This window comes from Thamnophis elegans, chromosome 12, assembly GCF_009769535.1.
Source record: "Thamnophis elegans isolate rThaEle1 chromosome 12, rThaEle1.pri, whole genome shotgun sequence".
Lineage (NCBI taxonomy): Eukaryota > Metazoa > Chordata > Lepidosauria > Squamata > Colubridae > Thamnophis > Thamnophis elegans.
Window position 1 is genome coordinate 11,727,576 of NC_045552.1, and position 23,407 is coordinate 11,750,982.

General features: G+C 47.2%; 1 protein-coding gene across 1 annotated transcript in view; it reads right to left on the reverse strand.

The window, feature by feature from the left end:
* Positions 1 to 3,908: 3,908 nt before the first annotated feature.
* Positions 3,909 to 23,407, reverse strand: part of KMT2B (lysine methyltransferase 2B) — a 77,165-nt gene continuing 57,666 nt past the window's right edge. The window contains 13 exon segments of the mRNA XM_032227095.1: positions 3,909 to 4,883; positions 6,195 to 6,324; positions 7,389 to 7,472; positions 8,863 to 8,970; positions 9,757 to 9,934; positions 10,105 to 10,179; positions 11,473 to 11,610; positions 13,600 to 13,706; positions 13,798 to 13,893; positions 16,440 to 17,964; positions 19,346 to 19,561; positions 20,474 to 20,634; positions 22,315 to 22,393. Of these exon segments, the coding sequence (XP_032082986.1) occupies positions 4,608 to 4,883; positions 6,195 to 6,324; positions 7,389 to 7,472; positions 8,863 to 8,970; positions 9,757 to 9,934; positions 10,105 to 10,179; positions 11,473 to 11,610; positions 13,600 to 13,706; positions 13,798 to 13,893; positions 16,440 to 17,964; positions 19,346 to 19,561; positions 20,474 to 20,634; positions 22,315 to 22,393 (3,173 nt within the window). The 3' untranslated portion in view covers positions 3,909 to 4,607.

Here is a 23,407-nt window from a genome sequence, read left to right on the forward strand (position 1 = left end):
TATTCTACTCTATCCTCATTGCGGCTTGTAGGACTTGCAGTGCGAAGTCGCCGAGGAGATGTGGGCACCCAGTTGTCTTCTGTGGCTCACCCAAAGGAAGCCAATCTGAATGATATTACAATCTGCAAGTTCACCCAGAAAAAAAAAATAAACTACTAACAATTGCTCCAGGTCATAATTAGGCAAAAGCAAATTTAACAAATAAAAATAAACAAGGCGGCTATAATTAGAACTTCCTGGATTATTATTATTATTCGGGATCCAGCCCAAGTCATTCTACCACTTTGCAAAGTCTACTTCTTGAAATCAACAGGGCGAAATCACGCCCACCCCGCCGCATGATGGGATTGCATTTCTCGTCGGAGAAGAGGATGCCGGTAGTTGTAGTTCTTTTTTTAAAAGGAAGTCATGTGCGGAACTGTCCCCCCCCCCCCCCACTTCTCCGAATGCTGCCCGTGTCGGTTTTTTTTAAAGTAGTATTTATCAAAATGGGCGCTTTTAAAAAATGATATGTGGACTTCAATGCTTCCCCAGCCAGCAGGACTCTGGGGACTTGACGTCCGCACATCTGAAAAGTTGCCTAATTTGAAAAACACTGGTATATACCTAGGAGACTGGATGCTAAAACATTTTAAGAACGGTTGCAGGCACTGGGTATGTCTAGTTTGATGAAAAGAAGGACTAGGGGAGACATAATAGCAGTGTTCCAATATCTCAGGGGATCCCCCAAAGAAGAGGGAGTCAAACTATTCTCCAAAGCACCTGAGGGCAGGACAAGAAGCAATGGGTGGAAACTAATCAAGGAGAGAAGCAACTTAGAACTAAGGAGAAATTTCCTGACAGTGAGAACTATTAATCAGTGGAACAACTTGCCTCCAGAAGTTGTGAATGCTCCAACACTGGAGGTTTTTAAGAAGAGATTGCACTTGCCTGAAATGGTATAGGGGTTGGACTAGAAGACCTCCAAGTTTCCTTCTAACATTATTCTGATCTAATGCCATATATGTAACCCTGGGAAATTAGACCCATCGTAAATACATGGCAGTTGCTAAGTGCCCAAATTTTGATCATGTGATCTCAAGGGATGCTATGATGGTCCTAAGTGCCAGAACAGACAATAAGTCTTTTTTTTTTAGCAGGGGGTTGGACCAACTTATTCTGTTATTCTATTACAGCTCCAAATTGCAAAACAATTCGTATAGGTGACTTCATCCAAATGAAGGTGAAATCTCCACTTCTTTTTATATCCCTGCGGTTTTTGTGACCGTCCTGTGGAAGGAGTTTGTCACATGAGTGTCTGCAAGAGTCCAAATGACACCTCACAAATGCCGCCGTAGGGTCTTTCGGGGCCAAAATCGTCGCATCAGTGCTACAACTTGGATACTACTCTTTACGTGATGTTGCCGAGTATGAATGTGGTCATTGCCCTTGCCGTGGTTGTGGAAGCTGTTTATTTTGCCGTTGTGTAAATGTCCATCTGGGTTCAGTTCCAAGTGGGGAGAAAGACACTGGAAACATGGAGGCTGCTCGGAAAGATGGTTTTTAATGGTGGACAGGACCACATGGCTTGAAGTCCTGGGGGAAAAGGCACATGGGTGAGAGTGTGAGATAGACTTATACCCTCTGTTGGGCTTTGAATTTGAGCTTGTATTCTGATTGGTTGTCAGACTCCCCTGGGGCTATGCAAGGGCAACTCAATAAGCTGCCCTGAGTCCCAAGCTTGGTTGAGCCTTGCTGGGTGATGATGTAATCAAAGGGCTTTGGGCCATTCCTACTATAGCTCTGCCTGAAGGAGGTAGATCTTTGTTATGTAGAATAGACTAGCTCAGGCCTTAATGAGCCATTGACAAAGGTGGGAGGGGCTGAATTTCTGCCTCCCTTTTAGGGGAAATATTCTGCCCTTTTAATATTTCCTAAAATATTTCATTTTCCTAGGAGAGGGGTGGGTGCCAACGTCCTACACCAGGTTGGGTTTTTTTTCAACCTCCCTGCCTGTGCCTTGCCTCTGCTACTTCTCAATAGTATGCCTTAAGCTTTGACTCCAAATGTGGTTGAACAAGCAGTGCCAGTTGTGTTGAGTTTTAGTCTTGCAATGCATTCAGAACTTGGGAAAGATGGAGTATATCAGGCCTGAGTCAACCTTGGTAAGACTTGTGGACTTCAAACTCCCAGAATTCCCCAGCCAGCTAGTACTAGAGAGGATATGTCCCCAAGTCATGTGGAAATGCCAGCCTAGTTGTACAAAAATCTTTGGAAGTACAACTGGTGTCGCTGAGTTTGTAATGTCTGAATTCTTTTAAATCCTTGCTCCGAGGGTTTTGTTTTTAGGGAAAGCAACCTGGACAGAGGCAAATTCAAACCAAACTTGTCTGGTCAGCTGCATTTAGTGCTAAAGGAGGCCAGTAAGCCATTTTAGAGCCAAGGTGGCGCAGTGGTTAAATGCAGCACTGCAGGCTACTGCTAGATCAGCAGGTCAGCGGTTCAAATCTCACCGGCTCAGGGTTGACTCAGCCTTCCATCCTTCCGAGGTGGGTAAAATGAGGACCCAGATTGTTGGGGGCAATATGCTGACTCTCTGTAAACCGCTTAGAGAGGCCTGAAGGCCTATGAAGCGGTATATAAGTCTACTGCTATTGCTATTTAGGCAGCAATTATATTGAGGCTTGCTTGAGAAAATTCAGAAGGTAATCCTCGACTTACAACTGATCACTTATCAACTGTAAAAGCTGCAAAAGACCCAGAAAAAAAGCTTCTTTTGATCTGGATTTGAAGATCCAATATCCATGCTCTTTGGGCACTCAGCAACCAGCTGCTTATGCTAATCAGGATGTGCTGAAGATGAAACTGAAACAGGCTGTTCACTGTTTGCTGCAAGGAGGCAAATTACAGCACAGCACAGCCTTTTGCAGTGTCTTGCAGTTACTCTCTGTTTTTGCCAGAAACCAGTTTTTACTTCTGGTTTCTGGCAAAAAAAAAATGCTCCCGGGTGAACAATGGTTTCACTTAACCACCACAACAAAAAAAGGTCGTAAAATTGTGCATGGCCGCACACTAACCTAATTTACAAGTCACTGTAAGCAGCAGGTTCAATTCTAGTTGCAAATTGTGAACAATTATAGTCGCAAGTTGTGTATTCTCAATTCTGTTATAGCCAAGGAAAGTTCACTAAATCACAGAACCACCACTGACCTGCTCCAGAGAGGTTTTATTCTACATTCACACATTCTCCCTCATCCTGAAATTTAAAGCAACCGAAGCCATTGTTGTGGCCCGCCAGCAGCCAGTGGTGCTGGTAGGACAGTTGGTCAGTGAGGAGATTGGGAAGGAGCATGGGCCAGTCCTGGAGGCTGGGGAAGGCTCGGACGAGCGCTCTGCATCAGAGGCAGAGGCAGGGCCGAGGTCATCTGGCAGTGATCAGGTGCCCACGGAGCTAGACAGCAGTGAGGCAGAGGAACAGCTGGAGCCTCTTCCCAGTGTGCGCATGTGCAGAGCTGCCAGAAGAAAAGAACAGCTCAGAAATCAGGGTCGACTTGGGAGTAAAGTCACAGGTGGAAGGTGATTGGCCCCTCCCATAGGAAATAAAAGAGGAGCAAAAGGGGAGTGGGCTTTTGCAGGAAACCGTTCGGTCGTCGTTAGATTCATTTCAGGAGTGTGAAGATCTGTCCGTGAATCTCAGAGACTCTGTGCCCAGTCTTTCCTTGCACAGCCCCTCATTTGGGAAATATTTACATGGCAGTTTTCCCAGATAGATAAGTTTTGTAGCCATAAACATTCCTTTGAAAGACACTCTGCCAGGCGTTTCCTGAATGTGAATGGGAGGAATTCACATTCTTTTAATAAAAGGGGTTTTCTCGGGACCAGGACTCTGGCCTTGTGCTTTTGGGGGAAGCCTAGATCAGAACAGCCATAGAAGACACAATCTTGTGTCAAAATTGCTTTTTATTTAAAATTATACCAACAAGAATCCAACCCTTTCCCGTCTGAGTTGACTGAGCATCTTAAATAAAAAAAGTGCATAGAAAATAAACAGGTTTAGAAATTTGTACAACTATTTACATCCTCCTGGGTTTGATGTATTTTTTTTCTTCTTCTTTAAAACAGAGGATCATCTTGGAGGAAGGAGGGGGGGGAACCCACAAAATTTAAAAGTACAAAATAAAAGATTGTTCTTGCCCCACAGGATTTGGGGAGGTGCGGAGGGGGAAGAAGAGGAGGAGGAGGAAGAAGAAGGGAAAGAGGTCTATGAAGCAGAAGGAGAGGGGCACAAATAAGAGGTGATTCTTCCCGCATTTTGTTTTGCCCTGGATCTCTGCGTCTCATAATTTCAAGCCACGAAAAAAATAATAATAAAGGACCGAGCTGCTGCTAAGAGCTTTTCCTCATCACCCACAAGACGGGCATCCCTGATGCTCTTTGGAGATGATTGAGGCCCTTGGAGTCACACGCTTCAAGGGATTAAAAAGGATGAGTCAGCAACGCAGCAGCCCGCCAAAAGGTTATGCCATGATTAAAGCTCCCCTTCCATCCGCTTGGCCTGGCTTCCCGCGGACACCGGGAAGAGGCTGGGCAAGCGTATGGAACTGGAAAGCCAGGTGAGGGACCGGTCTTTAATTGAGGAAACGACGGCAGCGCTTGGCTCCACAATTGCAAGGGAGTTTGCTGCCAGCATCTTCGAAGGGGAACTTGTAGTCGTAGGTGAGTTCTTCGCCCCGGAAGATCCGGCGCAGGGCGAAAATGACAATATGCTTCTGGCCTTCCACGTGGATGACGCGGGAGTAGCAGTTGGGCTCGCAGGAGTGGTTGATGAAGCGGGCGGCGTTGCCGTGCATCGTGGCGTCCACCACATCAAAGTCATCAATGCGGAACATGTAGCACCCAATGCCCTGCGAGGAAGGAAAAGGGAGTTTAAAAGAGACTCCACGGAGCTCAGGGTTGTGCGGTTGGGATCCTTGGTATCGGACCTGGGTACTTGAGAGACCACCTCCTGCCAATTACCTCCCTACGACCAATTAGATCCCACAGATTAGGCCTCCTCCGGATTCCATCAGCTAGCCAATGTCGACTGTCGACCCCCCGGGGGAGGGCCTTCTCTGTGGCTGCTCCGGCCCTCTGGAACAATCTCCCTGTGGAGATTCGGACCCTCACCACCCTTCAGGCTTTCCGCAAAGCCGTTAAAACCTGGCTGTTCCGGCAGGCCTGGGGCTGATGAGTTCCCAACCCCACTCGAATGGTTGTGGCTGTTGATGTGTTTTTAATTCGTTTTTGTATTTGTTTTTGTCTTCTTGTCTTTTGTACTCCCCCTTTCCCTATTTGGTTTGTTAGCCGCCCTGAGTCCCCCTGGGAATAGGGCGGCATACAAGTTTAATAAACTATAACTAACTAACTTGGTTGCAGAGAGGAAGCCCTAGTCCTCATGAAGGATGAGAAAAATTGGAAATGAGTTCCGCCCAAGGGACGGAAAGTTTGAATGGGGAACCACAAGCTTGCGATGATGAGGTTACCTGACTTGATAATGGCAGGAAGAGTAGCTTGCTCGGAGAACATCAAGAACCCAACAGAGATAAGAGGAGAACAAGCTGGCATCATGTCTATGGAGATTCTCAGTCATCCAGGTCATGGTTGCCCCAAAGGTGCTTTTTCTAGAGGCAACTGAACTTTCTTTGTTTTCTTCCTTAAAGACATTTTGCTTCTCATCCAGTGGTGAGATTCAAATTTTTTTTTTACTACTGGTTCTGTGGGCGTGGCTTGGTGGGCATGGCATAGCTTGGTGGGCGTGGCTTGGTGGGCATGGCAGGGGAAGGATACTGTAAAACTCCATTCCCTCCCCACTCCAGAAGAAGGTTGCGGCAAAATCCCCATTTCCTCCTGATCAGCTAGGACTCGGGAGGCAGGGATGGGGACAGTCAGAGGTGGTATTTACCGGTTCTCCAAACTACTCAAGATTTCCACTACTGGTTCATCAGAACTGGTGAATACCACCTCTGTTTTCACCCAAGAAGCTTCTTCAGTTCTGACCTCAGATCAGAACTGAAGAAGATTTTTCAATGAAAAGCAAAACGTCTTCAATGAAAAAAACAAAGGAAGTCCAGTTGCCTTTTGAAAAAGCCCTTTTGGGACAAATTGGCTACCATGATACTTCCTTTTCCAGCATGCCCCCCCCCCCTTTTTCCTTTACCCTTCCTTCATCAGCATACCTTGCTGTCGTAGTACTTTTCACGCTTATCGGTGAGCACCGAACGGATGACAATGCCGGAGTACTCAATCACCATCTCTCCCGCGTCTATGTTGCGCTTGCAGAACAGGCCCCGCCCATGGATGGCTGACCTAAAAAGGGAGAGAACATTTGACAGGTGAAAACCAACAAGAGGGCATACGAATTAACCCAGGAAGTTGGTCGGACTTTTGCTCTCCCAAGATCCTGGAACAATTGCGGGACATAGCTTTGTCTACACTTTGTCTGGAAGACTTAAAAGAAGTGATGATTTGGAGGCTAAAATATATGAAGAAAAGTTGCAGGAAATGGATAGGTTCTAGCTTAATGGAAAGAAGGACTATCTAAGGCATGGGTCAGCAACCTTAAATACTCAAAGAGCCATGAAGGTCCTAACCGGAAGTCCCCTGTTCAATTCTGGAGCCGACCAGAAGTCTGGTTCCCCCACAATAGCAATAGCAATAGCAGTTAGACTTATATACCACTTCATAGGGCTTTCAGCTCTCTCTAAGCCGTTTACAGAGTCAGCATATCGCCCCCAACAACAATCCGGGTCCTCATTTTACCCACCTCGGAAGGATGGAAGGCTGAGTCAACCCTGAGCCGGTGAGATTTGAACAGCCGAACTGCAGAACTGCAGTCAGCTGAAGTAGCCTGCAGTGCTGCATTTAACCACTGCGCCACCTCGGCTCTAAGAGAGTCTCCTCCTAGCGCGGCGTCCTTTTTCCTCTACCTGTCGTAACCAAAAGCCCTATCAATTGTGGAGCCGACCAGCGACAGGGAGCCACAGAAGAGGGATAAAAGAGCCCCTTGCGGCTCCAGAGCCACGGGTTGCTGACCCCTGTTCTAAGTGATTGCCACAAAGAAGAGGGAGTCAAGTTAGTCCTCAAAACACCTGAAGGTAGGACAAGAAGCAATGGGTGGGAACTAATCAAGGGGAGACTCAACCTAGAACTAAGGAGAAATTTCCTGATAAGTTAGAACAATTTAAATCAGTGGAACAATTTGCTTCCAGAAATTGTGGGTGCTACAACAATGGAGGTTTTAAAGAAGGGATTGGAAAACCTGTTGTCTGAAATAGTGTAGGCTTTCCTGCTTGAGCAGGGAAGGGGGCTGGACTAGAAGACCTCCAAGGTCCCTTGCAACTTTATATTCTGTGATCCCTTTGAAGCATTACCTGTATACTCCCACAGCCTCTTTGGAAGTTTTCTTCAGGTGCCGAAACCTCATGGCCATGGGTAGCTCCAAGCTGGTGGCTCGCCTAAGATATAATAGATCAGATCAGGCCCTAAACCACACAAGCACATGACTGGCTCTTTCAAAGCTATTACACAGGATATTGTGAACAGGCATATGATTTGGGGCAGGAAATAACCCCCCCCCTTTTTTTAGAGCAATTCTTTGGTACAGATGTGGCGGAAAGATTGTTATTAGGGATACAGGCTGTTCAGGCTTTTAGTTTTATTAGCTAAAGAAGAAAAAGCACTTTACAGGTTTCATAGCTCATCTACCTCAAAATCAGTAATTAGGATTTTGCAGGTTCCAATTAGAACCTAATTAGAAGCTATCATGCAGCTCTATTTGACATCAGAAATCTAAGAGTTAATTAACCCGATTTCAAGAGTTGTTCTCTACTCATGAATAAATCTGCGTCTACAGTGAATGCCATAAAATCTGGAAAAATAGATTGATGGCTTGCAAAATCATCAAATTTGAAACACGAACACATCGTTTCTTTATTAGGAAAACGGGGAGCCAACTCCGTACTAATAATTAACTTGCTAACAAGTAGTTAGTTAAGAAAATCAAGCGGTTCTCATCCTAACAAACTTAAAAAGACAAATGGAATATTTAAAATCTAGGCACCAAGATTTCTGCAACACAACTTCCTTTTCTCCTTTCAATAAGCCTGAATCGAGTTGTTTTGGTTGCACAGAGCTGCTGGACATGATATTACCGAACACAAGAGTCAGAACAGAATAAGCAATTCTAATAGGGGAACAAATGAAAACTGGTATATATATAGGTAGCTATGTTTTGTTGAAAAATGAAGGAATAAGATCTCTGTTTGAAGGTATGAAATGCAAGGTTAACAATAAATATAAGTATACTTTCTGGGGGAAAATAAAGCTAATGTTAACTGAATATATATTGTAGAATGAAAATGAGGCCTTTAGTTATATTAGATGAAACATTTGAGACGGTAAATATTATTTGAAGATGCAGATGTTAAAACACTTGTAACCAAACGACATGCTGCATGTGATGATGGTTTTTTTTTTGTCCCCCCCCCCCCCTTTTTGGGATCTTTTTCCCCTTTTTTTTTTAAACCCTAGGTTATTGTGGTGTCTATTAAATATATAACAGAGAGATACGGGGTGTGTGTATGGGGGGAAACGTAGTAGGGATGCACCTGTAATCAAATGACATACTGTATGGGATGATGGGTTTTTTTCCCCCTTTTTTGTGTGTGTGGGGGTTTTTTTTTTCTTCTTTTCCCTCTGCCTTTCCTTTTCTATTGTTATGTGATTATGTTGTCTATGTAACAAAAATAAAATAAAATTATATATATATATAAAAAAAAGAGTCAGAACAGACGACATGATGTCTACTCCAGCTCCGGGACAATGAAATCGAGAGGGCCTCTTTACCTGGTGGATTTCAGCTGTACTTCATCTTCTTCTTCATCGTAAGGGCCACCGTCAGGAAGCACACGATGCTGAGAGGCTAAGAAGTTGAACATGTCAAAGGTGCATTTCCTGAAGGAGAAGGAATAGAGGATTGTTCAGAACCCAAATGGATTTATCTGTCCTTTCAATTGCTTTTTCTCACGCATTCTAGCCTGCTTTCCAAAATCTACTGGATCAGGAACCCCTTTCTATTGCTGCACAGGCTTCAAATGAAGGTAGTCCTCGACTTATGACTGTTTGTTTAGCAACCACTCAAAAGTTACAACAACATGAAGCAGGTGACTTATGACCGGTGCTTGCGCTTATAACCATAGCAGCATTCCTGTGGTCAGTGTTTATGAACTGGTGCATGGCAACTGACTCGTATTTATGAGAACTGCACTGTCCCAGGGTTAAAAAGTAAAGGTTCCCCGCACATGCCTGCTAGTCGTTCCCGACTCTAGGGGGCGGGGCTCATCTCCGATTCAAAGCCGAAGAGCCAGCGCTGTCCGAAGACGTCTCCGTGGTCATGTGGCCAGCATGACTAGATGCCGAAGGCGCATGGAACACTGTTATCTTCCTACCAAAGGTGGTTCCTATTTTTCTACATGCATTTTTTACACGCTTTCGAAATACTAGGTTGGCAGAAGCTGGGACAAGCAACGGGAGCTCACTCCGTTACGTGGGGCTAGGGATTCGAACTGCCGACCTTTCTGATCCTAACTGTCCCAGGGTTACACGATCATAATTTGCAACTTTCTCAGCTGGTTTACAACAATGGAGAAGCTGGCCCGGAACGTCACAAATTCTAATTATGCGAGGACCTGCATTGGTTATTATCCTATACAAAAAAAAAAAGGAAACCTATTCGCCCACCTGACATAAACTTCAGCCCGGGCACAACCGTGAGGATTGAGAGGCAGCTCCTCTTCCTCGCCTTCGTGCTGGTGGTATCGGAATTTATACTTGTGGCAGGCCTTGGCCCCGTACAGCTGCTCCACCAGGAAGATGACAGCATCGTGATGCATCCCCAACAATCTCACTCCATTCATTCCTGTAAGGAAAAATAGGTGCGTGCAATTCAGCACCCAGGCCTGGTCCCAAGAAGTCCTGCTTGCACAGGAAAAAGCCCAATGCTATGCTAATCTACCTTTCCCTCCTCTGGCTTGTTCCTTTCAAATGGAAAAGGCTGAGAAATCCCCACTGGCATAGAACTTTTGTTACCTGCAAAGGACAGGTGTTTGAGCCGGGCATTGGTGCGAGCTTCCTGGACCTTCTCAATCACTGCTTTCCAGGCACCTGAATATAGACAGAACACAAATTAACTATTATATGGAGTGGTGCAGTGGCCTAGAGGTGGAGCTCTTGCCTCACAATCAGGAGGCTTTGAGTTCGATTCTAGGTAGAGGCTGATAATTCTCTCTCTGGACACAATGAGAATATATCTGCTGAACAAAACTCTGCATTGGAGACAAGAAGGGCATCCGGCCAGTAAACACTCAGCTCCATTCAATTGCCCCCGACTCCACCCCATAAGGCAGTGGTCTCCAACCTTGGCAACTTTAAGACCTGTGGACTTCAACTCCCAGAGTTCCTCAGCCAGCAGCTGGCTGAGGAACTCTGGGAGTTGAAGTCCACAAGTCTTAAAGTTGCCAAGGTTGGAGACCACTGCCGTAAGGGATTAGGGGGGCATTAAGCACAACAACAACAAATGAATTGTTATATTAGGAGAGGCCTAGACAATTCACTGCAAATGTAATCACCTATCAATGTAAGGGGATTCGGCAGAGGGTGACTGGGGGTACGTCTAGGAACTCCAAAAGGTTCTCAAGCAAGCCTCCCCTGGACTTCTACCGACACCCCAAGAAAATGCAACCCATCCGTACTAATCCACCATTATTGAGGGAGCTTTGCAGGCGGTACAGAGCACCCGAGAGAATGGTTAAAGCAGAGGTCCCCAACCTTGGGACCTCAGGGACCACTAAATTCATAATTTTAAATACCGTGGGCCACTAAAGGGATTTGCCTAATGACCTGCTGGGTGGGCATGGCCAATTCGATGTCACTCACATAAAGGGGCGCCTCGCCAGCCTCTGCGTGCCCCTCCCCTCCCAACCACTCCTTGCGTCGCCTGCCCGCCCAGACTCCTTAGGGCCCCAACAGGAAGCAGTTGTTGGGAGCTAAGCAACCACCATCAGAAAGAATTGGCAGCTAGTTTCAAGCCATGATGCCATCCCACTGGAACGAGGCCCTCCAGCTCTTTGCCACCAGCAGCACTTCCCTCCAGCCTTCGCCCAAAGTCCCACACCAAGGGGATGAAACAGAGCCCGAGTCAAAATTTCTGCCCCCCTCCGACCCGCACCAAAAGACGCCGAAGGGGGAGACTCTCTGCAGCAACACAAGCGTTCATTGCACGCATCCGTCTCAGGGGTCGTAGTTTGAGGACCCCCAATTTAGTGCAATATAAAAAATGCAAATATTTTTTCTGCGGACCACCCAAATTTTCTCAAGGGACCACCAGGTGGGGCCAACGACCACCAGTTGGTGACCGCTGGGTGAAAGGAATTCTGCCAAGGCTGGTCCCTTCCTCACCATCAATGCTGTCAGCCTGCACTTTAAAGCCATCCTCGCTGGTGATCTCAAAACACAAGTGGGGCTGCGTTTTGCGGGGCACCTCGTTTTCTTTGTCCTCCTGTTTCAGGTTGTCTTCGTCCGAGCTGGAAAGATCTCCTAGAGGCAAAAGAGAGGCCCAACGCGTTGGGGTTTCTTTGTATGCTCCGCGGAGACTGCCTGTGTCAAGATCTTGGGTAATGGGACACAGAAGGGCCAAAAAATATAGGTGGTTCTTGACTTACAACCACAATTGAGCCCAACATTTCTGTCATTAAGGGGGACGTTTGTGGAGTTTTGCCCCATTTTACAACCTTTCTTACCATGGTTGTTAAGCTAGTCACTGCAATGGATAAATTAGCAACACCGTTGTTAAGTGAATCTGGCTTCCCCGTGGACTTTGCTTGTCAGAAAATCGCAAAAGCAATATCACGTGACCCTGGGGCCCAGCGACGGTCATTAGTCTGGACCAAGCACCTGAATTTTGATCATGGGATCCTGGGGCTGCCCCCAAAAGTCGTTAAATGTGAAAAATGGGTCACAAGTCACTTTTTTCAGTGCCGCTGTAACTTTGAAAACTATCAGTAAATGAACTGGGGCTACTTGTATGAGAGCAGAGGGGAAAATAAGAAAACTCAAGGATCTTTTTTGAGGAGGAAAAAGTGGTTTGGCAAGAACTGTCATTTCACAAAGCATAATTTTTTTTAAAAAAAAACATCCCTGGGATGTTGAGAAATTGTTACTCCCCTAACATTTTCAGTTAGGTATTTCTTAAGCCCGTTCTTTCCAGATGTGTGGAGTTGCAATTGCAACTTTTAGAATTCCAGAGTCAGGTATGCTGTCTGTTCGAGCACTGGACCTATATACCCACGCTGACCGCTCTATAGTGCTGGGATGACCAACTGACCAATGCATTGTGTATGCATTCCAATTTTCTGCGTTTATGTAAGTATTCCTCAACTTACAATGGCAATTTCCATTGCTGAGTGATGTGATTGCAAAGCATGACTGCATTGCTTAGCGTTAGCAGTCCCTGCAGTCCCATTGCTATTGTTAACTGAACCGCACAGCTGCTAGGCAAGGCAGCTTCCTGCTGGCTTCCCACAGGCAAATCACTGGGGAAACAGGCAGGAAATTGAAAGTCCCAGGTGGCTTGCGAGCAGGATGGCAGGGAAGTGAGTGGCTGATGCTGGGTGAGGGAGGTGTGGTGAGGCCGGGGTGCAGGGAGGTACAAGGGAAGTATGGTGGAAGGAGGCACGGTGAGGGTCACAGAGGTGTAGTGAGGATCGGGGAGGGTGAATAGGGTGTATGAATGAGTCACAGGGATACAAGGGGATACACAAGGGCTAGGCTGAATGGCAGGTTATAGCAATAGCTATTGCTATTGAATGGCAGGTTCAAAACTACCCATTAAATTTTACGAGCAAATGAGGATTTGGATTCTCAGACCTCCATGTAATTCCCACGTTAGGCTGGTTATCCCCAGGGGTTAGGTAAAAATTGCCATTTTATTTTTGAATTTATGCTGGTGTAGGACTATAAGGAAGACTGGTGTGAGTCTCCTGGAATATACCGTGTTTCCCCAAAAATAAGACAGGGTCTTATTTTCTTTTGAACCACCCAAAATAAGTGCTTGGTCTTATTTTCGGGGAGGTCTTATTATTTTTGAGGTGCAGGAGGTCCCTTAACCTCAGCCCACAGATCAGCTGATCCAGAGAGGGCCGGAAGTTCTGTCTCTGTTTCTGGCACACTCTTGCCAGCCCTGGGATCACTCGGCCTGCCCCTCTTTTTTTGCAACTGCCATTAACAGAAGGGGTGCAGTAGCTTGGGTTTGTGGGAGGCCGTTCCGCATGGATGACAGGTACATGTGGGATGCGTGGGGCATTCCCCCCCCCCCAGGAAATGGTGGGGACTGGCTGTGCATGCATTTAAATATTTTAGAGGGGAGGGCTTATTTTAACACATCTGCTCAAAAGCCCGATTGGGCTAATTATCTGGGGAGGTCTTATTTTCAGGGAAACAGGGTGGTATTTATCAAGAACTAATCGAGAGCCTTCCCAACGTTTCTGGAGCCCTTTCCCCAAACCGGACGGAAGCAGAAGCCTCTACCTGCGTATCTATGCCAGACATGTTCCAGCACAGACTTCTGGATCTGCTCCGGGGATCCAGGGTGGGAATGCAATGCCGCCAAGGAAGGAGAATGCTCCATCGGAGACCTGCAGAGACATCGGAAAGGAAAGATTTTACAGGCCAGCCAGCCAGCAAGTAAACTCCAGAGTTCCTGTAGCTTGAAGCCAATACACTTACTGCTCGCTTTCGCTGATGATGCTCGTCTCCTCTTTGAATGCATCCAGGTTTAGGACGCCCTTTGTCGTGGGCGTCTTCATCCGTACCCTCCCAATGCTGCAGGGCAAAGGGGCCAGTTCAATACATAACACACGCATGCACACACGCTTGCATAAATACAGGAAGTCCTCGACTTACTAACGGTTTGTTTAGAGACCGTTCGAAGCTGCAACGGCACTGGAAAAAAGGGACTTGCGACCATCGGAGCAGCTCCATGGTCACGTGATCAAAAGGTAGATGCTTGGCAAATGGTTCATATTACAAAGGTCGCAGCGTCCTGGGGTCGTGGGATCTCCTTTTGCGACAAGCAAAGTCAAGGTGAAGCCCGATTTCCCTTCATAACCGCGTTGCCAGCTGAACAACTGCGGTGATTCACTTCTAAGAAGAGTGGCCAGAAAAGTCGTTCAATGTGGCCAAAACTCACTTGACAAATTTCTCGCTTAGCAACGTGAATTCTGGGCTCAATTGTGGTCGTAAGTCGAGGACTACCTGTAGGCACTTGTGCGGGAGGAAACCAATGCGATGTAGAGATTTCTGCAAAGCTGCTGATACCGAAGGTGACTGAGGGTGCAGCTATTTTCAGCCAATCATGCAGCTGCGAGCAACTAAGACTCCCGAACACCCAGTTGCTGACTCAGAGAGATCAAGGTGACTGGGAATTGGGGTTTGCTGCATTCCTCCCCACCCCGATGTTTCAAAACGGCTTTATATTGTGACATTCTCTTTACTAATATAAAACATAGATAGGTTCTCTTACCCAAAATTCCCCAAGACCATTTATGATAAGCTGTAAAGCCACGTAATAAAATCCTCAAGTTGGAGCTTCACGCCAATATTTTTTTTTTAAAAAAATACCGAGTTGGGGTTTTGTGGGACATTTAGTGCAAAGCCAAAGAGATGAGCAGGTGGTCCAAAGAAAGACAGTGAAACCCACCCTAGAAGTCAAAGAAAGCAGTTGTGCAATTTTTGGCTTTCCAGACACAACTCGGAAGCATAAATGACACCATGAATGAAAATCTCCAAGCAATCCAGGATGAGCTCTATGTTTCCATTGGTCCCTGCTGCTGCTCCTGCCCCGCCCCAACAACATAAGTGACCTATCAGGTCAATAAAAGCTACTTTGGCGCCACGAGTGTCAAATTGGATTGAAAATGTTCTAGATTCCCAAATCATCAAGAAAGCATAGAGCTGAACAGCAACCCCACCTCTGCCAAGGAAAGCACCTACAATTAAGTCTAAGCTACTCTTTGTATTTCTATCCTGTTCTTATCTTTTAATGTTATTTGTGCAGTTAGCTGCCTTTTGGATTGAGATAAACTATGCCCTCAAACCAGCTGAGTGTAAAAGCTAACAGCAATAGCACTTATACTTATATACCACTTCATACTGCTTTACAGCCCTCTCTTAAGTGGTTTACAGAGTCAGCCTATTGCCCCCAACAATCTGGCTCCTCATTTTACCAAGCTTGGAAAGGTGGAAGGCTCAGGATTGAACTCCTGGCAGTGGGCACAGTTAGCCTGCAATACTGCATTCTAATCACTGTGCCACCAAGACTCTGGTGGAATCTGCACCCCCCCCCCCCCCCCAAATCACCAGCTTTCTCACACTAGTACTTTTTTAAAATCCTACAAAACTACTGATTTATTCTCATTCCATAGAACTGGAGCTACAAAACAAGGAAGAAACCAGAAAACATTCCAAGCTGGTAGGATGGGCGTTATTCACTGGTATCTATTTCTGAATCCAAGTTTTCTCCACCCATCTCCACCTTGAGAACCACCAAACCTCAAGATTATGATGTGCAGAATGGCTTTGTCTGGTGTTATTTTGGGATTGTGGCAGAATACTTAATATCTCAAAGAAAAACCATTATGTACGGAAATCTGGCTTTAGAATGGGGATAACTTTAGATGGAACTGCAAAAAAAATAATCCAACACTCTTCCATCTATATTAAAATGATAATGTCTAGACCAGGGACGTTCACAGGCATGTTTAAGATTGGGGACTTCAACTCCCAGAGTTCCCCAGCCAGTTGCGAGTTGAAGCCCACAAGTCTTAATAGTTGCCAAGGCACCAGGTCTTATGGTCGAGGAAGGTGGTGGTGGAGGATATCGTCCACTGACTTATCACACTTGTGCGCATCACTGCCAGTCTCCTTTTTGCTGTCAGAGGCCTTCGGGAACTTTTCTGCAGTTGGCAAGGCTTTCCGGAAGGCCTCTGCATCCGATAACAGAACTCCAGATCGATCCGGAGCTCTGTGATCAGCTGCAGAGGCCTTTGGAAAGTCTTGCCAGCTTCAGAAGAAATGTATCAGCAAGGCAGGCATCGAGGTGTGCAAAGCCTGACTGCAACTGTCCGAAGATAAGTAGAAGGGCAGCTTCCCCCCCCACCCAAATCCCACTAGCTTAATTTTTACCCGTGCACCCTGGAGTAGGTGGGGGTCTTAATTAGGGCTTATTTTGGGTGTAGGGCTTATCTTGGGCACACATGTAAAAATCAAGCTAGGACTTACTTTTAGGGTAGGTGGCATTTTCGTGGAAACACAGTATGTAATTAACATGGGAGGAAGAAAAAAGGAATAGCTAAGGTGCCTATACTTACCCAGGGCCTATTATACTGCCGGAAATGCAATTGTTTGCCAAGTGATCAGGAGTAACTGTTGGGGATACAGGGGGAGGGGGCTCCTCGTCATTAACTCCGTCCATTTTTATCTTCTTGACAGGCACATTCCCGACAAAGGTGGAAACTCTCTTGACCCGGATGGCTGGGCGAGGGCCGGGCAATGACACCAAACCAGGAATACTAAGCACACCGGAATTCATGGCGACAGGCTGGAGAAGACACGTCTGCGGGAGGCCCAGGGAAGGCGTCACCAGAGCTGGGGTACTCAGTGCCAACTGCCCACCGCCAACAGCCTGAGATGTGGTGCCCACGACGTTCATCATGGGTACCATGCTAAGTACCGGGCCCCGGATTGTCCAGGTGGGCAAGGGGTTAGGAGCCAGGCCCAGAGGTGCCCGCAGAATGACCGTGCCCAGGTTGGGAGCAGCGGAGATCGGCGTGGGGTTTGGTTTGAAAGCCTGCTCCCCGTCTTGAGTGGCCAATGGGCTTTCCTCGCCTTGAACTTTCATGCACACCTGGGCCAGCTTGTTCACCAGAATGATTCTGGAATTGGGCTTTTGTGCCTCGGGTGCCAGCACTGTCGTCACTTCAGGGATGGGGGGCACTTGGGCGCAACCGAGGGTTAAGGTTGGAGCTAGATCGGGAGCAGGGCTGGGATGGGCTGGCTCAGTGCCGTTGAGGCTGGCAGAGGTAGGCGGTGCCGGTGGCAGTGGCATTGGGCTGAGGCAAGTAGGTGGGCTGGCCTTGCTCTCAGGGGCATCCATATTCTTCAGCACAAAGTCCACAATGTCCGAGGGCAAGTCCTCTGGAGCTGGAGTGGGGCCGGCCAGCTCTCGCTCGACCCTTGGCTCGGGCTGCTTGCCCTTGGTGGAAGGGTGTCCTCCCGTCGCGTCCGCCTCACTATCAGTGCCATCGTCTATGCCATCCAGCTGGTGGATATGGGGCAGCGGGAGATCCAGCGGGTAAGGTGGCAGAGGTGGGTCTCGGGTCACCACTGTACGCGGGAAGCGGAAGTAGCGGTCGGCCTCTCCTTCCTCCTCACTCTCGCCGTCGCCCAGCCCATCTAACTGGGGCAGGCCCAGGTTGGGTGAAGGGGGACATGTCCGTGGCCCTCCCAACTCTTCTTCCTGGAAAGGCTCATCCAGAAGGCTGTCGTCAAATTCCAAGTCAGAGACATTGAGCTCAAAGGCCAACTCTGGCGGCACAGGGGGGGAAGAGGGTGGGGGTGAGGTAGCTATGGGCCGCTGCTCGTCACACCCGGCTGAGGTAGAAGGATGCCTGAAGCCATTCCCAGCCGTGGGGTAGTCTGGGAGGGGTGGCATTGCCCTGAGAGAGGTGCTGGGGGGGCTAGTCCTGCTAGCAGGGGCCTGGGGTGGGAGAGGGGACCGGCGGGGGCGAGGGTTGCTGCTAGGTGACATGGGGCTGAGGCGTTGTGTGCGGCGTGGAGGAGGGAAGTCAGGGTCACCCACAGTCAAGATATGATGGGACATGGATGATGCGCTTCCTGCAGAAAAGGGGAGGGAAAAAGAAAAAAAAGGAGGTGTTAAGAAGAGCAAACATGCATTGGCTGCTGGGATCTCTCCTGGTCAGGAATATGCTGTGGGTACAAACCCCCAACCTATCACCCCAGTTTTCAACTCTTCCCCACACTGAAGTGGGGACATTTATAGTAGCATTTACAAGGCGCCTGTGTGACACTGCTCAGAGTTAGAAAAGGGTCAACAGCAGAAGTGAAATCCAGCAGGTTCTGGAGAACTGGTAGCAGAAATTTCGAGTAGTTCGGAGAACTGGCAAATACCACCTCTGGCTGGCCCCAGAGTGGGGTGGGAATGGAGAGATTGCAATATCCTTCCCCTGCCACGCCCACCAAGCCATACCCACAGAACCGGTAGTAAAAAAAATTGAATTTCACCACTGCTCAACAGCGAAGGGTTGGACTTAGTTCTCTTACAGCTATGTAGGGATTCTAGGCTGATCCCCCTTTTCGCTCCACCTCCAGGTTCTGCCATCCCTTCCACAGTTGGAGATGGGTTGAGCCTAACGTTGTGTTTCACATGCAATCAACCCTGGATTGTAGTTTAACACAGCAGTTACCAACCGGTGGTCCGTGAAGAAATTTTGATGGTCCGCAGAAAAATTATTTGCATTTTTATAATGCACTAAACACTATTTATCCTTTTAAAAAACCATATTAGTAGTCTGCGGGACTTAAAATAATGAAATTAGTGATCCATGAGGTCCAAAAGGTTGGTGACCCCTGGTCTAATACAATAAAATAAATCCAAGTCACTGCCACCAGTAGCCTCCCACCGTCCAGTGCGATCCCACAGAGTTGGCCTCCTCAAGGTGCCGTTGGCCAGACAGTGTCGGCTAGCCACCCCCAGGGGGAGAGCCTTCTCTGTGGGAGCGCCTTCCCTCTGGAATGAGCTCCCCTCGGAGCTTCGTATAATCCCCGACCACCAGTCCTTCCGACACACCCTAAAAAGTTGCCTTTTCCAGAAAGCCGGCCTGGCCTGAACAAAATAAAATAAATGATTGATTTAATTGCTAATTTTAATCTAATTTTTTAAATGTTATTGTTAATATTAATTGGGTTTGTTTTTGGATACTCTATCTAATTTTCTTTTTAACTTTTGTAATATGCGTTGTTTTTTTAATGTTGTATGCCGCCCTGAGTCCTTTGGGAGAATGGTGGCATATAAATCCAACAAACAAACAAACAAACATTGTGGCTCAATCAGAAAACTAAAAAGGGAAAAGAGACCCCACCACTGCTAGGCGACTTCTCTGTGAATTGGTCTGACCCAGGAGTTGGTGCCAGAGCCAAGCCTTGATTTTTAAATGCGTGATCCACACGCTATGGATGTGGACTGCCAAGTACTCACCGGGAGAAGGCAACGGGCGGGACGACACCCCGCTTAGGGGCCGGCGGGTGGGAGAGTAGTTGGGCACTTTGATGCGAGCTCCAGTGAGAGGTTTAGGCTTGGAGACAGCAGGCTCTGGAGGTGGCAGAGGTCCTGGGTTCTGGGCTGGAGAGTGGCGCTCCAGTGATGGTACAGGAGAAGGGGCCTCCTGAAGTGGCTTGTCTCTGAGGTTAGGGTCTGAAAACAGAGAACATGTCAGAAGTAGAAGCCAGACGCAGTGGAACCCAGGGGCCCGAAAGGGGTAAGGACCTTAACCAGACTCTTATGAGTGACATATTACTTGTAAGTTCAAGATAATAAACCTCCAGATTTATGATGCCACTCAAAGATCTGGCTGATGAGGTGTAGAGACTGCTCCCGACAAAAACCCCTTTATTAATTGACTGTGAATTCTGCTCATTCACATCCAGCAAAGTCTTTCAAGGGAGGATTTACAGTCACAGACTTTATCTGGCTTGGAGAGCTGCCAGGCTGATTATCTGCAAACCAATTAAGCGAACTAATTGTCTTCTGCAAACTCCCCTCCCCTTTTGCTCCTCTTTTATTTCCTCTGGGAGGGGCCATTCTTCATCCACCTGTGGCCTTACGCCCAAGTCGACCCTTGTTCTTTAGCTGTTCCCTTCATCTCTGCACACTGGGAATAGGCTCCAGCTGTTCGTCTGCCTCTCTGAGGTCTGACTCTGAAGGCAGCTGATAACTGGCATATGGCTCTGCTCCCCCCCTCTATCTCTGACACAGAGCCTTCCCAGACTCCAGGACTGGCCCATGATCCTCCCCAACCTCTACACTGTCCGAATCTGTTGCCAGCTTTGCTGGCGGCTGGCCGGCCACAACATTAAGGAGGATGAGAAGGGACAGTCCAATAAGACAACTTAGAAGTTCTCAGGTTTGAGAACTCTAGGAGGTAGAAGGTCTGCAGGACTATCCAATGAGTTTGTTGAACTGACTCCAACCCTCTGTTCCCCCCCCCCCCCCATTAAGGAGGACATTAAGGGATGCAGAAAAATCTCTGTCACATTTCTGCATGAGATGGAAAAGTCAAATGCAAAAGAAAAAAGTCTCGGAAAAAAAGGCTCAGACCAGACTTACCCAAAGGGGCAGCAGGGCTGTGCACAATTGTGTGGTTCTCTTCCTGCATTCCTGAGGCATCCGGCTCTTCTTGGCTCAGCTTTGGCCGATACTCCATGACCCGGCATGTATATCCACACCGCTTACGGGCATCCACTGTGCTCCAATATAATCTGGAACACCTGATGGGGATATGTCCAGAAGGAAGCAAAGGATCTCTGTACCTTTTACTCTAACCAGCAGGTGGCCTAGGAATCAGGCACCTTTCTGATAGAGAAGTGGGCAACCTATGAACCCCCCCCCCAAAAAACAATCCCTAAATACTACCCTGTTTCCCTGAAAATAAGACCTCCCCAGATAATAAGCCCAATCAGGCTTTTGAGCGCATGCGCTAAAATAAGACCTCCCTCACAGCAGCAGCCATGAGGTGACCACGCTTGCCACCTCCTGCACCTCCAAAATAATAAGACCTCCCCAAAAATAAGGCCAAGTGCTTATTTTGGGGGTGGGGTGTCAAAAGAAAATAAGATCCTGACTTATTTTCGGGGAAACACGGTATTGCTTAAATTTTGTAGCAAGGTTTCCTATCATCAGGAGAGAAAGAAAATAATCCCCTCCCCAAGTTTTTTATTTTTTAAAAAAATATATCAAATGGATGCGTGAAAAGTGCGGCACCTGGGTGTCACACATTCTAATACAAACAGAACTAATGAAATTAATCATAATTATTACATTCAGTCCGCTCATATATTTCTAGCAATAATACACATTTATATTAGATTACAGTCCATTGTCATTCAATTATTCCATGTTGTATTGTGTTATTACTTTTATTATTATAAAGTGTATACACGAATATTCCCCCCCTTCACTTGTTTCTATTAGAGAAAATAATTTTTAAAGATCCTGCAAAATTATTAAAGATGATAATCGAGCCTTAAGCTCGTTTTAAGTTCTAAGGCAAGCTTAAAGTGCTTTAGAAAAAAATAAAGATCTCCAACATGCCACAAAACTGCAAGGGGCAGAATTAAAAAATAATAATCTTGGACTTACACATTTCCTATACAGGTAATCCTCGAGTTATGACCAAAATGGAGTATACCCATCATGGTCATAAAAGGGATTGGTCAGGAGACCGACCTGATTTTAGGATGTTTGTTGCGGCAGTCGTTAAACAAACATGCAGTTGTTAAGGAAGCCAAGTTAAATGGTAGTTTTTTGCAAAACTGTCCTAAAACAGAGTGATGTGACCACATATAACCCGGTGTCAAAATTGTGGCTGAGGTAACATCTTGAGTTTAAGAGATCTCCTAAACTCAAGATGTTACCTAGCCTGGTAACGAAACGTGTGGAAACAAACCCACAAGCTCAGAGAACGAACCTTCGCCCTCATCCTACACTGAGCTACATATATTTGCCACTATTGCAAAATTCTGGCTCTCTAAAGGTAAAGGTTCCCTTCGCACATACAGTATGTGCTAGTTGTTCCCGACTCTAGGGGGCAGTGCTCATCTCTGTTTCGAAGCCGAAGAGCCAGCGCTGTCCAAAGACGTCTCCGTGGTCATGTGGCCGGCATGACTAAATGCACGGAGCGCTGTTCCCTTCCCACCAAAGGTGGTTCCTATTTTTCTACTTGCATTTTTACGTGCTTTTGAACTGCTAGGTTGGCAGGAGCTGGGACAAGTAACGGGAGCTCGCTCCGTTACGCGACGCTAGGGATTCAAACCGCCAAACTGCCGACCTTTCTGATCGACAAGCTCAGCGTGTTAGCCACTGAGCCACCGCCTCCCTCTGGCTCTCTAGGATCCCACTCAAGAAAGGAACGTGACACTACAACCAACAACTCAGAAGTGGATACTCACTGGTAGCCGACAGGTAAAAGCCGCCCCTCGCATTCGGACAAGTCCGTCAGCATCCCCAAACTATCAATCTTCATGGAGCCTGGCAGCAAAGACAAGATTTGGGAAGCCGTCAAGGCTTGCCGGAACAGGAGAAGATCTGGCACGCTTCACCAACTGGGCAAAAGTCCCTGTGAAATTCTACTGTGGGAGTCTCTGTGGTTTTCCATGGGGCTCGCCCCCAAGAATGTCCCGGTGGGTGGTGGCCCATGGAAATAAATGGGGGCGGGTGGGCAGGATGAGAAGGACGGGCGAGAGCTTTCTACCTCAGACTAGCCATAGCGGTAAAATGCTGCGGGGCCAATACGAAGAGAGAAAGCAGCTGCCTGGTGGGAGAGTCAGACCACTTGTTTCTCGAGCTTCGTCTCGTCTATTCTGACTGGCAGAAGCTCTCCAAGGTGTCAGGCAGGGGACTTTCCCAGCCCTACCTGGAGATTTGATGGGACTGAACTTGGGACTTTCTGCATGCAAATCAGCTGCTCTATCACTGAGCTACAGCCCTTCCTGCAAAAAGAACATAGGAAGCCGTCTTCAACAGAGTCGGAGCCCCCTGCCATGCTACTCAACATTGCCTGCACGTATTGGGAGAGACTCTCAAGGGCGGGTGAAGACCAGGGAGCATCCCAGCCTTATCCAAAGATGCCAAGACGGAGGTTGAGTTAGCCTCTCACCATATGCCATAGGGGCCCACCAATCCCTCCTCCCCACTCACATTCCCAACTAGCAACCTGAATTTAATCCACATCCACAAAGACGAAACAAAATCCACCTGCAAAATAATTCTGGGTAGCCGAGAACTGAAAGCAAGGGGTGAAGGGGGTATAATGTCAGGCAGGTATTTAAAGGGATCTATTTGTTTATTTACAATATTTGGGGGATATTCTGTTTGTGAGACTATTACGGTCTAAAAAGAGATTTCAGGAGAGACGACAAATTTAAAAACGGATAAAATATTATAAGTGCCAAACCACTTAGAAGTAAAATCAAGAGGGACTCAAGCACGCTCTTGGCTAAAAAAATAGAGTCATTTTAAAAGCCCAAATGAGAATATTTTATC